General features: G+C 44.3%; 1 protein-coding gene across 1 annotated transcript; it reads left to right on the forward strand.

Annotated features, from left to right (window-relative positions):
• Window positions 1-5213: 5213 nt before the first annotated feature.
• On the forward strand, window positions 5214-20457 carry LOC104920055 (phospholipid phosphatase-related protein type 3). Its single transcript, XM_027275274.1, has 9 exons — window positions 5214-5892; window positions 9706-9809; window positions 10149-10334; window positions 12055-12184; window positions 13251-13446; window positions 15088-15145; window positions 16988-17161; window positions 17993-18808; window positions 19384-20457. The coding sequence occupies exons 2-9, from the start codon at window positions 9729-9731 to the stop codon at window positions 20311-20313; spliced, it is 2571 nt and encodes an 856-aa protein (XP_027131075.1). The 5' UTR covers window positions 5214-5892; window positions 9706-9728; the 3' UTR covers window positions 20314-20457.
• Window positions 20458-20867: the final 410 nt, after the last annotated feature.

Consider the following 20867-nt stretch of genomic DNA (forward strand, 5'->3'; position numbering starts at 1 on the left):
ATGCAATGTCACCTAACAGTATTGTGATACTCAATCTTGTGAGTCTTTCAACACTTTAAAAACCGGTGTTGGGAATGTCACTGTCCCGCAGGTCTGAGACGCAGACACTGATATCACTGAAACTTTAGGCTGTTTTTTTTTTTTTTGATGGTACTGATATACATTTAAACGTTTCAAACTTTGCTGTGGTGTGAAGTGGTTGTGTTCACATGCCATGGTGTCTGAGGAAAAAAATATATATTTTAAAGGTCTTTAATGAGAAAGAGCTTGTGGTACTGGATATTTAAACAAATACTTTTAAATTTACCCCTTATAAAAAAAAAAAAATTGTATCAGCATATTATTGAATTTTATCATAATGACCATTCTCATGTTTTGAAATAAACATTTATATACTTATTTACTTGCTTTAGCTCGTATTTTGAGTCCAAACTTATTTTTTACAAAAAGGACAACAGGAAGCTACGACAATACTGTCCTAATGGTTTGACCTCCTTGGATAACACAGTTTGAGTTGTTGAGTTATGTCTGACAGCTGTTTTTAACTCATTTTTGGGTGCGGAAATCCAAAACTGATACAGCTGTTTTTAACTCATTTTTGGGTGCGGAAATCCAAAACTGATCTCGGTTTTTCCCTATCACGTCAAGTTTTTGAACTACAGGATCCCCATCTTCTTAAAAAATATGAAAAATACTGTACTTAAGAGATATGTGCTTGTTTTGTGCAATGATTTTTTTGCTCTCGCCAAACCATGGGGATACCAAATGCCAACTTTTCATGTGTTCCTTTGGTCCACATCCGTAAACTCTCCACACACTGCTTGCACATTTTGTGAGGGGCCCATGGCTTGTTGTCTTGATCACCGAGTTTTATATTGAAATATGCAAAATCTGCTTGTTTGACAAATGCACTGATGTTTGCTTTCCTCTGACTTGGAATGGTGAAACTAGCACAAATACAGCAAAAGGAGTCAGGGTTGTTTAGGCGTTTACGACGAGAAGTAGCAGGAGCAGACATGATCTGGAACAAAGGAAATACATACCTATGGGAATAAAACACTAAGATGGAATAGTTACAAGCTTTGAAAACTACAAAAGAGAACAGCAGCACAAATTCTCTTCATTCCTACTATGCCAGCTTTCTGTTTGCACATATTGATAGTACTGACCTATTGGGAGCTGCACACACCTCTCACCGCACTGTTGTTCCTCAGTGTAATTTAAAAGATGATAAACTGTCAGTGCACACATAAGTCACTGTGATAAATTTGACTCCCATCAAACCCATTTAAAATCCATTAATCTGCTAATTTCATTGGATATGTGCATTGTCATTAAATCAAATGTTGTTTTAATGACTTTTGGGTTAGATCCTAAATCGTCAAGGCCTCCTCCTACATGATTTTTTTGACAAATGACACAAAAAAAAAGTACTTAAGAACAAAACACTGATGTAAAACGTTTGTCAGAAAAATATCAAGCGCACATTTAAAGTGCATGCAGGTGCTGGTTCAGCATGAGTGCAGAACTGAGCGGCTGACTCAACACAAGTGGGTGAGCTCTTTAATTACAGTAACAGTTATGAGAGGAGCAGATTCTTAAAGGGACATGACAACATTTTTTTTAAAAAGACTGAAAAGAAATCAGCTACAAATGTGGAAGTATTACGACTTGCATCGAATTGCAAGTTTATGCATGGAATCATGGAAAAACTGAATCTTTGGTCAGTATTCATATCTTTAAGAAATACACCTTTTCACCAGTGATACCTTAATTGGTAACACCTGAGCTGACCCTACTAGCTGCTGTGAAAACAGTCCATAAAAACAACCCATTTATATTATATTCTGCTGAATTTCATTCTTTATCTGGTATTGTGATATTGGTATTATGCCTGCCCACACATGTTAACTAATGTTGCTCATCCAGTATACAAAAAAAGCACTTGTGAAGATCAGAGAGTGGTTTCAAAGTGCTGCAGGTTGCATCACCAGCTAGAAAAACTAATACTGAATCACGATGGCATGAGCCGCTTGTTGTTGGTTGTGTGTGTAATGCAGCTTCAAAAGGGCAATGTCTCCCCGCTCCACACTAATGCTTTAGCACACACTGTGTTTGGATGATAAAGGTGTTGCATTACCTCCTGGGTGGAAAATGAGAAGGTGTAAAGTCGGCTCTAAAGACTCGTGACTATCTCTTGTAATTGTGGGTGAAACGAGATAAAGATGTGAAGTCAAATACTGCTGCACGGTGAAATGCAAAGGTGGAATACAGACTACGTGTGCCTTGAACGAGCAAACCTGTCATGTATCTTGTCAGAAAACTGAATAGTCTGTAAGCCATCAAATCAATTTCTTTATCATGTTTTATTAAAGCCCGTCTTAAGTTAGATAGAAGTCTTCTCTGAGACATGCCCGTGTTCCTGAGGCCAGTCAAGAGGGGGGGAGGAGGGTTAAGCACCACTTCATCTGTGTGTGTAATGTAATTGTTTAACCTGTCATGTAATGACTGCTTTCAGCCACACAGAGGCACTTGAACCCATTCCAAGGCTCATGAATGTGGAGTGTAGGGGGTGGAGATACCACATGAAGAGGTTGTTGTTACAGTGTGATGGAGGCATGCACACATTTTGAAATCATTTTAATCTAAAAAAAATATAAGCAGGTCATGTTTTACCTGAGTATGTGCGTGTCTCCCCTCCCCTCCCTTGTTTATATTTGCAGTCACACTTCAGTCACCTCATGAAGCACAGTGGCCTACATAGCATGGCATTGTTACACATTTCATCTGTATGGATTTACAGTCTTAGACCCCCCCCACACACACACAATCATACTAACATTAATACTCTTGTGATGCCATTTACTAACTAACCTGAAAATTGAGTGTGTAAGTGAAACCTGACATTGAAGGGAGAATTGAAATTGATGCCACAAAATATAATTCTCCAGTACAGATGAGCGCTTACAAGCGTGTGGGATGTTTGAAGAGGATGAGAGAGAGAGAGAGAGAGAAAAAGAGAGGATGGGGAGTAGCCTGCTGATGATTTAGTGCCGGTGCATCGACCAGACTGTATAAAGTGAAGATAATCGCAGGGTGATAAAGCCAATCAATCACATGTTCTCCGGGGCTCGCACATGCTTGGATTCTCCTTATAATAAAATAAACAATGGGGCTCTTTGTCAGGTGCCGGGATGCGCTGAATGGGTTGTAAAAGGGAAAAAAAATCAATCAGAATCCAAATGTAGAACTGTGTGGGCTTTCATAGATGCATGGGTGAACATTTCCACGTGCATTCATCAACCTTAACCTAGATTCTTTCATGCAACACATACAGTATGTGAGGTGTAATGCTTTACCTTAAGCCTGCATGCATTTACTGTCATGTGCATGTGTTGTTTGTGTCCCTGCATGAATGGCCTAGCCGTGCAAACACGCAAATGCGTGCTGCATGTGTGCTGCATGTGTGGGTGTCACTGCACACATGCAGGACACTTTTGCATCTTTTTGTCCCAGAGAGGATCCCCAAATATGCGGCCTTTTGCTCAGATGGAATAATTGGGTCACATGTGTGAACAGCAGTCAAGAAGAATTTTAATCAAACTTAAGAATCCCTAATGTAATCCCCCTACCCCACCCCGGGCAATCAATTACCATCCAACTAGGGTTCATAGTAAAGAGAGCTGATAATGCTCGAACCCTAAAGAAAATGTAATTGTGATGGTTTTTTTTGCATCTCACAGCTACTGTAACTGTGTCCAAATTCGCCATGGGTAGCCTCCGGGATGCATAAAAGTGTTCATCCACCTCCCAGCTCACACGTCTCTCTCCGTCACGCTCTATAATGCTTTGTCTAGTAGGTAAATAGGAGCCAGGCACTGTGAGTGATGAGTTTATTAGCCCCTGCCAGCTGTGACCAACCCTTGGGTATTATTGGCGGGGTGGCGGTGTCAGGGTGTGTGTAATGATATTGAGGCAAGGGGGGGTGGGTGGTGGCTTTTGGGTAGAGAAAGAAAAGGAGGGGTGAATCAGGAGGGGTGTGCATGGGGAAGGGAGTACCCCATGAGAACCAGAGAAACTCCCTGGCAACCCGAAGACAGGATCAACACTAAATGAGGCGCCCCCCATTCATCCAACACCAAGCAGTGGAGCCAAAATGACAGAGATTGAGAGAGAGAGAGAGGGGAGAGAGGGGAGGGTGGTGCTCCTGTGTGCAAATATCTGAATGAGTGTTGGAGGCTGGTCAGCAGGCGACTTCCTCCTGTCCTGGACCTTCTCAAATTAGTCTGCAGATATTAACATACTGTGTGAGTGTCCCTGAATGTCCCCCTAACGCTGAGCTGAAACAGAAATGAGGAGAGGAGGATTAAATGGATGTTTAAGCTCAGTTTAAAGCCCCATTAAGAATTGATAACTGTGGGAGGAACACATATAGATGTGTTCCAGTCTGCAGCCACGCAGCGCAACGCAAAGCGCGCACAGGCATGCACGCCATGCGTGCACACACGCGCAGCCGACTCTTTGATGTTAACAGCCGCAATGTCATTTCCTGATGAGTCAGTGGATCGCAGAGGTGTCTGCGACTGTACAACGCGAATGTAGAGCTATTACTATTAAACGGTGCGTGCGCGTCCCCATCCTCCGGAGCAGGGAGCAGGGGAGGGGGGGGATCCATATGCACCACCAGTGGTCAGACGCCTGCCACACCCTTTGAGCGTAAACAAAGGCCTGGGACATGTGAGCCACGAGCTCTCTGGAAAGGGTCACACAAACCAACCTGATTATATTTAGACAAGCAGGAGGCGTATCTGATGCTGGGCCTGATGTTGTAATTACAGTGAAATTGTCTCTTGTTTATAGATGAGAGGTTATTCACCCCCCCACCCAAAAAAAAAAACCGCCCCCTCGCTTTTACGCACACATGCGCAGGCCGATTTTAGTCCACACACACACACACACACACACACACAAACACACACACACACATTCCAAAATCAACCCCTTTGTCTTGGTAGCCCCCGAAACAGGAATTCAGCGAGGAAAAGGAAGGGAGAAGTGTGTTATGTGTGGACCAGACTGTCTCCTCCCCCCACCATAAGCGCGCACACACACACACATACACACACACACACACTCACACACCACACTCACACACACACACCACACTCTCTCTCTCTCCTCCCCCTGTGCACCCCCCCTCCTCTCCTCTCCTCTCCTCTCCTTCCTCCTCCACAGCCCTGCTCGGCCCCCATGCCTTTTGTGTGTGTATGTGTGCGCGCCGTGAAGACTGACTGCGTACCCGAAAAAACCAGTGTGACGGATGCCTCGCGTAAAATATATATATATATTTTAAATGTTTTTCTGGAATTCCAAATATATCCGTGGTGTGTGCTCAGTGGGAAATAGGAAAACCTGCAGGTGCAAGTGAAGGGGAGGAACCCGGTGGACGCACGTGAATCTCTCACTTCTATCCAGAGCCAGGAAATAAGACAGGAGAGGAACGCAAGTGCCGTAAATTGGACTTTTCCATCATCAGCAGCAGCAGCAGCAGCAGCAGCCCTCCTCTCTCTCTCCTCTCTCTCTCCTCTCTCGCCATCCCTGCTCCTGCTCTGTAGGTCTCCCCACTTACTCTCACCCAACCTCATTCTCCCAGTCTCCTTCAGTGATCCCAGAATAGCCTCACACCGGAGCGCTCATCTCAAAAGAAAGAAAGAAAAGAAAGAAACACAAAAAAAAGAATAGTGGGGGGTTTGGATTTTCGGGGTGACTTCGGAGACGCCGGAGATGGATTAAAGGGACTGTGCACCGCAAAACTGGAGCAGCACGCACGACCACGCCGGGGGGGAAGGGGGAGACGGGACTCGGTGAATTCACGGAGCCCGCGGGACAGAGGTGAGTGTTTCAGGCTGTCCGGTAGTATTTTGGCTCTCTCTCTCTCTTTCCTCCTCTGTATGTATCCACCAGCAACCCACCGCTCCTCAGCACATGGTTTTCACGTTTCCATAATTGATGAGCTCATATGCAATCTGCTGCTTTCTGCTTGTGGTGGAGTAACAGCTATGTTATCAATACCCTGTGCAGAATTATGGTCCCTTAATTTGCCTCATTTTTGGACATAGTGGCTGCTATAAATCTAAATTATAACCTCCAATTGTGTTTACCTTCTGTAAAAGACTAACTAAAGCGCATTGCATGCTCATGAAACATGTTTCCCCTTCATTAAAGCTGCAACCATCACTCCCAATCTTTATTTATCTGATTGAATTCATATTATTGGGATTAAAAGCATCTTAAATTGGTGCTTGAACTGGTTTCTTCAGTAGAAAAGCAGGTGATAGAAGTTCCACATCTTCCACATCAAGTGGAGCATCTGGACCTTTATGTGTCTCTGGTTGTTTAGGGCCCGTGCAGTGGACGTGGTTTTGCAGCAGCTGCAACTTTCTTGATAAGGTGAATGGGAGTAAATGGAAAATGGATAAACTGTGCAACTATACTTCATGTTCAAGTTCATGTTTGTGAGCCGTGGCTCATGAAAAGAGCAGCGACGTTCCACTGTGCACTCTGAATTGTGCCCCTGATTTCTAAAATTCACATTTATAGTAACAGTATGAAAGTAGGACAGTCACTTTTCCTTGGGCATGATTTAATAAAAACGGTGTTCTTGAACATGTGAACTAGAATGGCACCTTCAACATTTAAGCCATCAAAGAAAAAAAAGACCTTTTATAATAAGTATAATATATGTATGTAATCAAAAAAAAAGTGTTCCAGCCTCTTTTTAAATGAATTCATAACCCCAAAAGTTCAAACATTCTTCCATATCGTGACACACTGAGGCTGCACCTGGCTCTTATTTTCATATTAACTAATGAACCAATGGTTTTCTTGGGTAACTGATAAATCATTTGTCCTTAAAATGTCACAAAATCCTCGAAAATGGAGATAAAAATTTGGCTAAAGCCCACGGAGACGTCTTCAGATGTCTTGCTTTGTCCAAAACACAAAGATATCGAGTTGATCATCACATGGCACGAAGAAAAGCTACGCTAGTGAATTTCCTGCCTATCGACTACGTGATTCATTGATTGTTTTAGATCTATTTCATGCAGTTCTATGCTCTACTCAGGCGTGCTATAATGTCCACTAAAGTACAGTAGAGGAAAACACAGGATAAATGAGTGGAGAAACCTAAAGAAGGAAGACGGATGAGAGTATGGACATGATGTGAATCATATACCACGTGCCATCGCAATCACCAGATCTCAACTCAGCCGAACACCTATGGGAGAGTCAGGACTGGCGTGCCTGACAGTCTTATCTAGCTCTGTCATAAAAACAACAAATGAGGGAATAACTTTCAGGAATGGATGTTAATCCCTCCAGGACAGTTGCAGAGAACTGAAGTGTTTCTCTGGTGGTCTTACAAAGATGTTTGACATTATGTTTTGCTGAAATTTGTCCCCCGTCTGTATAAAATAGCTCACTTCTATACTGTATATGACCATATGACCAGAAGCTATACCCTACAGCACTAGCCTGTATTGACTGCACCGTATTATGCACTGTATATACAATACTACACTATGTTTCTGTATTAGTCTGTGTCTAACACCTCCACCCTCCTCCACTCCCATGTATCTGTCCACCACAGGCTGTATAAGCCACCTCACACATGCACACACACACACACACACACACACACACACACACACGCGGCTCAGACTGTACATGCATGCAAATACGCTGTGTGATAGTTGCAGCAGCTCACACATTTTGCAGCCTTACACACACACACACACATTCGGCATGCCCCAGAGGACAAATGCTGGTGTGACACGATAAACGAGCGCCTTTCTTCGGTTAGGAGACTGTGTGTGTGTGTCTGTGAGTGTGTGTGTGTGTGTGTGTGTGTTGGGGTGAGGTTTAAGTGCTGACTGGAGTAGGTCACTGAGACCAAGCGGCTGGGAGAGTGAGACCCAGGACCCAGCGTCTTGCTAAGCTGCTTTCAGCTACACTGAAATCCTTCCATCCCAATATCCTCCTTGTCTCTGATCCTCACCCGCCGCCAACCCGCCCCCAGTCCCACTCCCACACCTCACCCTCCCACCACCACCAGACATACACATTTAGCAGATATACAGAAACTCGAGCTACGCTCGTCTGCTTTATGTTATTTTTTGTGATTCTTCTTCTTCATGTCTTTGATCTGTTCTCCTCTCCTCTCCTCTCATCTTCCCTTCTTTCCTCTCCTCTTCATTTCCGGCGGTCATGGAAATTAGACTGTCGAAGTCTTTGATTCTCTGTGCCTTTTTACCGCCTCGGGGTCAGGGCCTGTTATCTTGGAGAGAAAGAGAGAAACAGACAGTAACAGAGAAAGGAGAGGATGGAGATGAAGAAGAAGAAAAAAAAGAGGGGGGAGAGGTAGAGAGACAGGTGTTAAGACAGAAGAAGGACAAATAGCGAGAGGAAGGGAAGGTGTGGGAAGAGAGCGAGGATTTGTAGACAGAGACACTGCAACGAAAGACAAAAGGAAGAAGAGAAAGGGGCTGGTGAGAGAGAAATAAGCGAAGGTAAACACAAACAGAGCAATAAAGAAAAGACAATAAAATGGAGCGACAGAAGTACCAAGAGGCGGAAGATTCTTGGACTGACTGTGTGCTCCTATTCAACCTCAAATTTGTAAGAAACAGAACAGGAACTTGCAAGACTTTAGCATTTAGACAATTGCAGAAAAATAAAAACTCTCCATTTTAATGAGTGTGATTCATTTCGGAGGGGTCAGCCGGTCAAGGTGCACGCATGGTGCAGACGTTTTTAAGAAGCGTGACAAACCAGATCCTCATGTTGTATGAAAGTACCCAGACAAAAGCAGACAAGAGAAAGAAATACAGAGGCAATAAGTGTCGGTAAAAAATTAAGGCGGATTGGTGAGAAGGGCAGGCGAGAGATGGAGAAAATGATAAGTAAAATGGGACACGCAGCGGTGGGAGAGGTAAAGAGCGAGATTTAGTGAGGTAGATGGAGGGAAATGGGTAGAGGATAGAGATGTAGAGATAGAGAGACGGGCAGAAATGGGGAGAAATGGGGAGCTGGAGGGAGAGCCGTAAATATTTAACGCTGTTTAGTTTTCCATTTGGGCCCTTGGCTTCCTCTCTCTCTCTATCTGAGGCCTTCAGATCGCCTACAGGTTACTGATGGTACACGTATGTCTGTGGAGTTTGTGAAGAAGATGAATTTAATGTGTAACAACGACCATTTGGAAGCAAATTCAAGTGCGTTGAAGTAATTCAAAAGCTTCCTTTTAATTAGAATTTAGTTTCAGCGTGACTTTTCACGGAGCATCTTAATAACCTCGCGTGTGTTTTCCGCCAGTCTGTGTCTGCACGCGCGCGAGAAAATCAGTGTGTTAATAAATGTTAATGAATGTATATGAATGTGCAACACCTCATTACTAACAAAATTGCTTAGAATACACTCTAATTGTCTGTTAACTAACACAATGTCTCATCCGCCAGACTAATGCATTTAAATGTGTGCGATATAAAAACCTCCCCGGCCTTTGAAAACTTTTTGAACCCGTGCTTCATTCATTTAGATAGAAGTGTGGGCCCCGAACATCTTTTTGAAGCTTTCATAACTATTGATGGTGGAAATCCTCTGAAGGTTCTCCTCCTGACATCTCTTTGCAACCTGTTATCCCAACAGGATGTGACTGGTCCCACCCCAAGATGACATCCCCCAAAAACAAAGCCAAGAAGAAGCCGCCCAAAGACAGCATGACGCTGCTGCCGTGCTTTTATTTTGTAGAGGTATGTGTGGATAAATGTATTTAATGAATCATTTTATATACCAAGGTTGGGTCAACATGACTCACCACTTTTTACTGAATCAATCACCATCTGAATCACTCTCTCTCTGCTCTATAGAGGTTTTAGGTTTATTGCACTTGGATACATCTGACCTCTACTGAAAGCAGAGTTCAAAAGCAAATATTCCCGTGTCATCACTTTCTTCTTTTCCCTTGGTGTGCGTCTGTGTGAAGGTGTGTGAGATGAGATCAAACCGGATGAATCACCTCTTTCAAGCAAACATTAAGTCACTCTTTGCTTTTGTCCTTGTCCCTGTGCACATGGCGGCTGTATGTATAGCTCCCCATCGTCCTGTCCTCCTTGGTGTCCCTGTACTTCCTGGAGTTGACGGATGTGTTGTCCCCTGCGATGGTTGGCTTCCGTTGCCATGACCGCGACCTCTCCATGCCCTACGTGGAGACGGGCGACGAGCTTATCCCTCTATTGATGCTGCTGAGCTTGGCCTTCGCCGGTCCTGCAGCGTCCGTAAGTCCATCAAACACACACACACACACACATGTGAGGATGGTCAGTTGGATTAAAGGGGAGTTTCCTGCAAAATAAAGGAAAACATACTTAATATATCACTCGGTTAATGGGTACAATGTTTTGAAAAGTCAGTACTGAAGATTCTTCATTTTCACTATTATATAATTATACTGGAGATTATTCTGCTTAGAAAAACTGTTAGTGACTATTCTGTCAATCTTACAACATATTCCACAACCTACCCGTCTGATCACGATCTAGTTTCTGGGGCCAGTGTTTCTGGCCTTCCAGCGTACCCACTGAATATCCGGAAAATGGATAGCGGCTATCCAGGCCAGACTTCCTCTGCAGCCTGATCAGTAACTTGATATACAAGAAAGTCCAATTTCTGCTAATCTCTATAAACAGACTTCTGCATATGAACACATAACTTAAAAAAAAAAAATTAAATCTAAATTGTGGTTAGATAATAGCCGATGGGTTCAGAGATTGTATTTCAGCCGGTGTGTTCCACCTATTTTGTTCTCAGCAAGGGATGCAACCAAACTCTTCTTGTCTCACTTTTCAATATTACTCGTGACTAAACATGGAAATCAGAACTGAAATTTTGGTCCCTTTCCTACAGATTCTGCTTATCCTATGCAGATTTCTACAGTATTTATAGACATTACTATTCTTTGGGTTCACTAGGCTTAAACCTGGGTAGTTTTTGGCCACTTGAGGATAGCAATCAATCGCAAAATACAGAGGAATATGATTCATTTGAAGTCATTTCTCTGCCCACCTTATGATTGCAAGTTCAATATCTGCTCTGGATTTAGCTCTGTTTTGATCTCTGCCGACTCCTGGGAAAAAATATCTTGATCTTTGGTTGCCGGGTGTCCCATGTTTCATGAAGATTTCCATTTGGTGCTGGGCAGGTAGTGTGCAGTGCACCTTAAAACTGATGCAACTGCTGGAAACCTGTGCTGTGAGATCAAAATTTCCAGTCTGTCGCACTGAAACAACGTGCTTAAAAGTTTGCTGTGTAATAACTCCCACTGGGTTTGTCACTGAGGCATGTTTGATCTACTGCTCGTGTAAGAATGTTGACACAGAATCTTTCCACATTGGAGTCACGAGGATAAACCCTTACCCCAGAGGAAAAGTGATCATACGCGCGTCTTGGGGTTTTGTTTGTGAGTTCTACACGAAAACGCTTGTGCACAGTCAAATACTTCTTCTCGAACGCACGCAAAGCAAATTCAATCTCCCCTCCATAAAATGCAGAATCAATGGACACATTGATAAATATACACCTGACATTACAATACACACCATCAAACAAGCCGCAGCCCCCCTTAATCAATAGGTACACACACACACACTCACACACAGACACACACACTGCTAATCTATCAGCAGCGTGGAAACGAGCAGACCTCTCCAACACTCATCTATCACTCGGATTGGAAGTGATCACTATCCGATAGCACCCTGGATCCGTTCTCTCTCCATAGCTCTCCCTCACTGTAGATCACAATCACAGAACTGGATATTTGACTTTAATAGCTCTTTTACACTTTTTCTATTTTTGCCTCTTTGTGTATTTTTTATCTCACCCAGTGCCTTACTGTGTGTACTCTGCCACAAATGTGCACAATATTCAAAAATATTTGTCTGTGTGTGTGTGTGTTTCCATCTCACCTTTAACCTAATTTTCCTTCTCCATCTGTAGATTATGATGGGGGAGGGCCTCATGTACTGTATGCAATCCAAACTGAAGACGTGTCCCAAGTCGGAGAGCAGCATCAACGCTGGAGGCTGCAGCTTCAACTCCTTCCTACGCAGAACCGTGCGCTTCGTGGGTACGTCCAACTACCAGTCCCTTTGGGAGTGTTTTTTTTGGAGAGAGAGTTTTTGAAAATTAATGTTGCACTCTTAATTTTTTTGCTTTAGTTAGTGAAAAGGGTTCAGGGTTTTGCTCAAGAAGACCTGGACAGGATTCAACGCTGTTGCTATGAACATAGCAGTAATCGTGGTGGAGTTTGCCCCCAGGGACGATGTTTGAAAGGGTCTTGTTAGCTACATGGATTGTCAAACGGCATTATTTTTCCCATGCATGCATATTCTGTTGGTAATTACAAAGCCTGGAAATAGCATTTGGCGTCACTCACACTTCGCCAAAGTGATTCCTGTTGCAGTGTCTTCAAGTAAACGGTCGACTGCAGCGAGTGTGACAGCTTTGCAGAAGGACATTTTTCAATTTAAATACAATTTTTACTCTTTTTAAAAAAAATGTATTGCATCTTTTCTTCTTTTTCATGTTATCGCCGTTCAAATAACTGAAATGAATTACGCTTATTGCCTTCCAACATAGGACTAATCCTTTTAAAGTACAGTTATGAAATATCAACACAACAACTGATGTTTTTTTCTTGATCTTATGTTACCAACAGCACTAACTTTGAGCTGTTTGCTGTCAGAGGTTAGGAACAAAATGACGTTTTTTAAGATAGGAATCTGTTTTTGCTCCGACAAATGACTCCACTCGCAGGCTGATTCCACTTTAAAGACTAAGGAAATAAGATGATTACATGCGTTAAGTGAAGGGTGACTCAAAATGAAATAGGCATGATATAATACTCCATGGGAAATATCTTGAGGCAGACTTTGAGCTTTGAAGTGAAAAGTATAATTAATTCACCTTGCCAGATTTCAAGTGTCTGTAGAAAAGCTTTAAGAACGCAACAGACTGAAGGCTTTGTGGTGTCACTTCAGGTCGCCTGGCGCAAAGTCAACGTTGTTTTTCGACTGCAGGTGTCTCGTAAATGAACAGCTCAACCCAGCGAAACCCACCAGAGGCTTTTTAGTTCATTTACCGAGGCTGCCTCACCATCTCTATCTCTCGTCTCCTACCTTTCTCTCCCTCAGGTGTTCATGTGTTCGGTCTCTTGGCAACAGCCCTGGTGACAGATGTCATCCAGTTAGCTACTGGTTACCACGCCCCGTTCTTCCTCACCGTCTGCCAGCCCAATTATACGGCCCCGGGAGTGTCATGTGACAATAATGCCTACATCACACGGGACATCTGCATGGGGAAGGACCAATATGCAATTATGTCAGCTAGGTAAGACGTGCCACACACAGTCTCCATCTGCCTGAAGTCAAAAGCGTACGAGGGCACACACATGTACATGCATGCATGGAGTATATTGTAAATATACTATGAAGTATATCATTACAATATGTTATTTTTCATCAGGATTCAATAATGTAAGACAGCTTTGCCATTTACAAACATGCCATATGTTGCGTATTTTCCTGCGGTCGAGGCTCTGCTCATGCACATACGTATATGCTCTTTGAGTTATAGCGATATGAGGATTTACAGTAGTTGCACGTCTGTTTGTGTTTTTTTTTTATTGCCACACATCGCAGCCTTGTAGGAGTGCACGCGCAAACTACAAATGTGAGGAGTCATCAGAAGTCATTTGCATTTGAAGAGGATTACAGGAGATTAAAATAGCAAAGGAGTGGCATTGTTGTGAGAGGTGGCTTTTAAAAAAAATAAAAAAATAATAATAATAATGCACTACTTGCTTATTAATGATATGCTGCTTAGAAGTTTATTTGCACAACAAGATTTACAATGCCCTTACAAATTCTCACCGGAGTCTCCGGAGCAGGATGCTGCAGCTGTGGCCACGTTGGGCTTGATAAAGATTCTCTTTAGCGGCGAGGTGTGTAAGAAACAGACATAGGTCAGACTAAGCTACATCATATGGGTATTAGACAGTGTAATAAGCTCATTCAGACAGAAAAGATTACAGCTAAATATAGCATTCATAAGGACAGTCCTGGGAGTAGAAATGCACAAATATTTTATACTTCTATATATGTATGTGAGGATGTAACTTAACCCTGAACTTAAAGGGATGTTTCCACATTTTGGAAATTTCTTGTTGAGAGTTAGATGATATGATTGGTACCGCTCTCATGTGTTAAATATAAGGGACGGATACTGAGTGGCGTTAATCTTATCTTACTCTTAGCGAGAAAGCAAATGATTTGAGCATCTCTCAAAGTGTCTACTAAACTAAATGTCTAACCCCAACAGATAACATAAACGTCATCTAAAAGCAATTCCAGCCTGAAGCCTAGAACGGAGTTTTAATGCTCACGCAGACTTTGGAAAAAAAGAAAGATTCAGCTGAAAAAGTGTGAAAAATGTCCTTACCCCAAAGGTCTAAATCTCTAAAATTGGTCTTTACAAAGACGTATCGAAATATCAGAGCAATTAGTCTCCCTAACCAACACACACACACACACAGCCCTGAAGGATTGGGAGAAGGTAAACACAGTAAGACAGAAGGATACCCGCTCTCACAAAGAGTGCCTTAATAAGACAGTTTGCCTTAAACGAGATCCGTCATTCAGCTTTCCAAACTCTTTGACCATTCGCTCTCCCCTGATGTTCTCGCTAAAGCCCCGTGGCACTCCTGTTTGTGTTTATTAACGCTCACATCCAGAGGACACACACACACACACACACACACACACACACTCAGTTTGACAAACACAGTTGGGCAGGCGCTCAGGTTTTAATGTCAGATACCATCCAGACCGTGACAGCTTTATTCAGGTTTTATTCACGAGGCAGTGAACGCACCGGGAATCCAAACACTTGTGAAAACGTGAATCTCTCTTTCTCTCTCTCTGCCTTCACTCTTTCACTCCCCCCCTCCTCCCTTCTTTCTCCCCCTTTTAGGAAAACATTTCCATCCCAGCATGCAACGCTCTCTGGCTTCGCTGCCGTCTATATCTCCGTAAGCACTTTAGTGTCTTACTTGACTTCTGTGTTTGTTTACCCTGATTGTATCTGCATTTTATACTGTATGCCTGCATGCGTTTGTTTAATATCACGGCGGTGACTCTGAATGTTTTCTTTCATAGATTTTTATGAGTTTGTGCAGATGACAGTAACTTCTTTATCCGTTCAATTATCCGTGTTAATGACAACTATCCAGATGCTCTTCTGACAAACTTTGCTGCTGCTGGCAGAATGAAATTAGTTTGTGCTATGCAAAGTCACTTCATACATAAGTCACAATTACATTATAGTGTTTACACGCTAGAGATTTTTCCAGATTTCAGACCTCGGTACCCTCAGGCAGAAGAGCCACCCAAATTAAACACATTAAAATAATAACAAGAACTGTTTTTTAAGGTCAGATTTCAGCGTTCGTGGTTATTTCCCAATGCATTTTGGGTAGCTTTTTTAGCCATTGTGTAGTCCGTTGCTGACTGCAGCAGTATATGAACTGTACAGCAAAATAGCACTGTCATTTTTCCATGAGGTAACACCCTCCCACACACACACACACACGCACACACACACCATCCTCCACCGATAGTTATTGCGAGCTACTGGCCATATCACTGCTGCTTCACTGAGCTCAGAGTGTGCTCATTAAAGCTTAGCGGACAGATTTCTTATGAGAGGAAGGCAGAAGGAAAGCAGCTGTTTTGGTTGCTAGAGTTACAACATGTTGCCTAATCTCTAAAAAAAAAAAAAAAAAAAGTAGAGAAGCAGACGGACATTAGATAATTTTATTCAGTGTTTTACATCACCACATTAAGAGATACATGTCTCAGTCTTACAAAACCTTAAAGTGAGAGTAACTCCACTTGTTTCCATTCTCAGCTTCACAACAGATAAAGTAGACGACTTTACAAGGCAGACAAAAATTTGAATAGCATTGAAAATAAATGAAATGTCACCCCGCCGGCAGATTTTATTCACCCTCTCTTTCTCCAAGTAGGATTTTTTTTTTTAAACTCAGTACTAGATAGACAAGATTGTTGAAATCCTGCTTGTCTGTCACTCAGCTGTCCTTCACTTTACGTACTCGAAATATAGTGTGCATGCAGAGAAACTTTACGCCAAAATCAAAACATATCCTCTCTCCATGCTTACTTCTTCGCGTTGTTTTAACGTCATTACAAACAATACGAGACAGTTCAATTAAAAACAAGTGAAATTTTTGGTCAAAGGTTTTTGTCTGCGGCAGAATAAATCGTTATTTCGAGAATATATGATTATGTTTTTTTTTTTTGCTCGGGCAGCAAGGACACAATTGGCTTAGCTTAGCAAAAAAAAGAGTGAATGCAGAGGAAATGAGCTTGTGTGGCTTGTGTCCAAAGGTAAAAAAACAAAAAAGGCTCACTAATTAACACACTATATCTTTTGTTTAATCGGTTCTAAAAACTAAATAATGTATAAACTTCTCCTTCACGTCATTTTTTATTAATTAAATGATGAAGAAACGAGGGACAGAGCCAGGTTGTGTTTTGGTTTTTATTCTAAGCTGTTGGCTGCAGCTTCATTTTTAACAACGTTTATATCAATCTTCCCTCTGCATCTCCCGGCATGCCAAATAAAGATGTACAGGACGATTGCAATATCTTTCCGTCCTCCCCTCTAAACTGTAAATCTTTCTACTGCTGAGGTCAGACATTCGTCGCAGTGTCATTTTGCCTTTTAATGACATCTCCAAACCCCAGTCTCCATATGCCTGGCTGCGTGTCTCTTGCATATTAATGCGTCCCCCCTACCACCACCCTCTCTCTCTCTCTCTCTCTCTCTCTCTCTCTCTCTCTCTCCACAGATGTATTTCAATGCCAGCATCAGCAGCACGACCAAGCTGCTGAAGCCGTTGCTGGTTTTCGCTTTCTGCATGGCGGCGGGCCTCGCCGGGCTGACACAGATAACGCAGCACCGCAGCCACCCAATAGACGTCTACGTAGGATACCTCATAGGTGCCGGCATCGGAGTCTACCTGGTTAGTTAAAAAGAAAACTGTATGATAAGATGATCAGCTTGTCAAACCTTTAGGCAAAACATACTAATTCATTCGGCTGGTTTTAAGGTAATTGCTCCTTTTTTTTAATGATAATCTGACTCACCGAAACACATGTGAGCGAGGGGAATCGCCTGGATTCAGGATTTAGTTTGGTGAAATGAGTGCCAGCATATGTTTGTATGTATTTAGGGATTTGTTTCATCCCCAGGGAGTAGTTAACAGTCAGCATACAGTGACTGAATTCACATAAATAAAATGGTTTATTTTATTTTGCTATGACTGAATTGTCCCATTGTCTCCTTCTAACACTATCACAGTGTGTGCTAACAAATGTTTCTTTTTTCATCACCTCTCCTCTCCGTGTGGCTTCCATACTTTTCTCTCCCAGCAGCTCTTTTTTTTTTTGGCAGGCTCTATATATAGCCTTTTTCTATTACGGAGGGAGAGAGAGAGAGAGAGAGAATGTATAATCCGATAAGGATTCTCTTGGAACAATTTCACACTTCATTTTGGGAAAACTTGTCGTTGCCATTTTTCACGCTTCTTCATTTTTTAAGGGGGGTGGTGGCGAGTGGGGGCGACGTTTTCTCCCCCCCAATTAAAGGATGAATTCTGGGAGAGAGGAAAGAGAGTGATTCATGCTGACCTCAGACTAAACAGGAGGAAGGAGGGAAAGATGCCTATTCGTGCACTTGTTCCTCATTAATAGGAATATGAATTCTTTCCGTCCTCAAGATTTCACGCTTCGGTCTTTATCTAACATGCTGTGTGCTTCTTTCTCCCTCCCCACCTCCCTTTGTCCTTTGTCAGGCTGTGTACGCAGTGGGGAACTTCAAAGCGTCAGAAGAAGACGCTCACTCTTTACAGAGACTGACCCCAGCTCAGCAGAAGGATGGCCTGAGGGTGCTGAGTCAGCGGAGTCATGACTCCCTGTACAGGAAGACTCCCAGGGTGTCTGAGAGCAGAGAGGAGCTGGGAGCTGGGCTGGGGCCGGGGGCCCGCAGTAAAGTGAGGAGGGAGAAGGCATCCCTGGCCTCCCTAAAACGAGCAAGTGCTGATGTGGAGCTTCTGGCAACCCGGGGTCCCATGGGCAAGGAAACCATGGTAACCTTCAGCAACACCTTGCCTCGAGTCGCAAACGGCAACAGCCCAATCTCCCCCTCCGACGAGCCGGCTACCACGCAACGTCACATGACCTTCCACGTGCCCTTTGACCCCCAGAGGTCTCGACAGCTGGTGTCGGAGTGGAAGCAGCGCTCGATGGAAGTCCGCAGCCAGAGCTCACGAGATGAGGAGGAGGGGGGAGTGGACGGGAGAGACGGAGATGAAGGACGAGCGGGAGAAGGTGGAGGACTGGAGATGCCTTCATCTCTTTATCCTACGGTGCAAGCCAACAAGGGCATCGCCACGCCGACTGGAGCCAGGATGGTGGTGGCGCCCCCGCTCGTTCACATCCCCGAGGAGGCCTCTCGGCCACCGCCTGTCTCCCCGAAGAGTGCCAAGACTCGAGCCAAGTGGCTGTCACTCACAGAAGGAGAAAGGGTGAAAGAGCCGGGAACAGGTCCCATCGCCGTGTCGACTCCCCGCGTGCCGAACACGCAGCCCAGCCAGCAGAGAGTCACTCAGGTGAGGGAGAAATTAGAAAGTGAACGCCTGCAAATCACCGTAACTGCACTGTTTTGAGCAGTGATATTTCATTGTTTTTAATTTCAAGTGGCACGCGGCCAGATATGTGAAATATATCGGAGACAAAGGAGATTTAATAGCTGCCAAACACGGCGCTCTCACACCTCTGATTTATGTTGTTGGTAATATCAAAAACAGAACAACATGGGTGAAGGCAATTTCACTGATTAGTTTCAGATATAAAATATTCTCAGAAGGGTTCAGGCACTAATTATAGCTGCTGTTGAATTTCATTAAACTGTCTACGCCTTTACAGTGTTTACTGGGACTGTTTGTTGTGGGACAAAGCAGTTTTGTGAATACAAATTTGTTTCTCTGCAAGACTGTTGCAGCTTTTCTTAGGACAGAGAGTTTGTTCTTGACCTTGGAAACAGCTGGTTTGGTCATGGAGGTTGTAAAAGCTTGAGACTGAACGATTACTTTGGAAATGACAAAGCGATACCGCCAACAAAATCCAACTGATGGCTGCGCTTGAACAATCCTCTTTTAAATTCTGATCTTCTTCTGTCCACCAGGTGATAGCCATGTCCAAGCAGCAGGGCCACGTCACTTCGTCCACTAAGACATCAGAAGGTGGCTCATCTTCCGGCGGTGGGTCCAACTGCTCCGAGTCTCCCTATTATCGGATCCCATCTGATCGAGACAGCTGCACCGGGAGCAACCCAGGGAGCATCGCCGGGAGTGGGAGCATCGTCACGATCGACGCTCATGCTCCTCACCACCCGGTGGTTCGTGTGTCGGCCAATAACGGCAAGCCGTGGGAGTGGAGGAACACCATCAGTGGTAACATGATGACAGCAGACGCGGACAAACACCGAGCAGCGCTGCAGCGACAAGACAATGTCAGTCACTACCGGGATTACCGGACGCTCCCAGTGAAAACGGACTCGCTCGGCTCCTCCTCGGCCAGCGGCAGCGCCGACGGAGGAGCGGATCTGCCTCCCCCACCTCTCCCCAACTCCTCCTCCCCTCTGCCTCCCCCTCCCCAGCTGTTGTCATCCCCTCTGCCCCCACCGCCTCCTCACTCGTCCTCTTCCCCCTTGCCTCCCCCTCCACACCCGAGCTCCTCTCCACTGCCTCCTCCTCTGCCTCACCCCGCCTCCTCTCACATGCCCCCACCGCCTCACCTGTCCTCTCAAATGTCCCCGCCGCCGCCCCTCCCGTCGTCCTCTCCGCTGCCCCCCCCCCCCTCACCCGTCCTCCTGTCATATGCCCCCGCCTCCTCACCCGTCCTCCTGTCAGATGCCCCCGCCTCCGCACCCGTCCTCCTCCCCTCTGCCGCCTCGCCACTCGTCCCCCATGCCTCCACCTCCTCACCCGTCCTGCTCGAGCATGCTTCCCCCTCCTCCCCATCCCGACTTACTGATGGACGCTCACAGTCAGGCACTTTCCCGCTCCTCCACCCTGCCCCGCCGTCCCTCTGTCTCCGCCCGAAGCCACGCTGAACAGGAGCACTACTACAAGGCCATGCAGAACGAGAGGATGTTATAGTAAAGACAACAGACGTCGTCGTTGTTATGCAATGATGCATACTTCAGAAGGCTCAGCTGAAAGAGACTAGGTTGTCGCAGGTGATATAGTGATTTATGTTTAAAGACTCAAAATGCTGAAAAGGAAGAGGCATTTGGGGTGGAGGACCACTGGGAGATCTCACACACTCAGCAGGGGGTCTGTTTTTTATCCCCCTGCTCACATGTACTACCCACAGCGCCGGTCCAACAGCGCCGACTGAGCTGACAAGAGAAAAAAAGGGAAGTCAAAGAGAGCAGGGTGAAGAATTAAAAAAAGCTGGTTTCGGCTTTTCTTTATGACACATTCAAACGGCTGCAGCTGAAACAGATATCACAGTGAACGGTTTGGGATTTGCTAAATGGAGTTTTCCCTTTAGAGAGAGAGAGAAAAAAACTAAACAACTACAGGCAATACTAGTTCTCTTTAAATGAGCGCAGCTATTTGAGGTTGCCAACCGTTGTAACCAGTGGAAAAAAACTCAAAGCTT

Source organism: Larimichthys crocea, chromosome XXIV, assembly GCF_000972845.2.
Source record: "Larimichthys crocea isolate SSNF chromosome XXIV, L_crocea_2.0, whole genome shotgun sequence".
Lineage (NCBI taxonomy): Eukaryota > Metazoa > Chordata > Actinopteri > Sciaenidae > Larimichthys > Larimichthys crocea.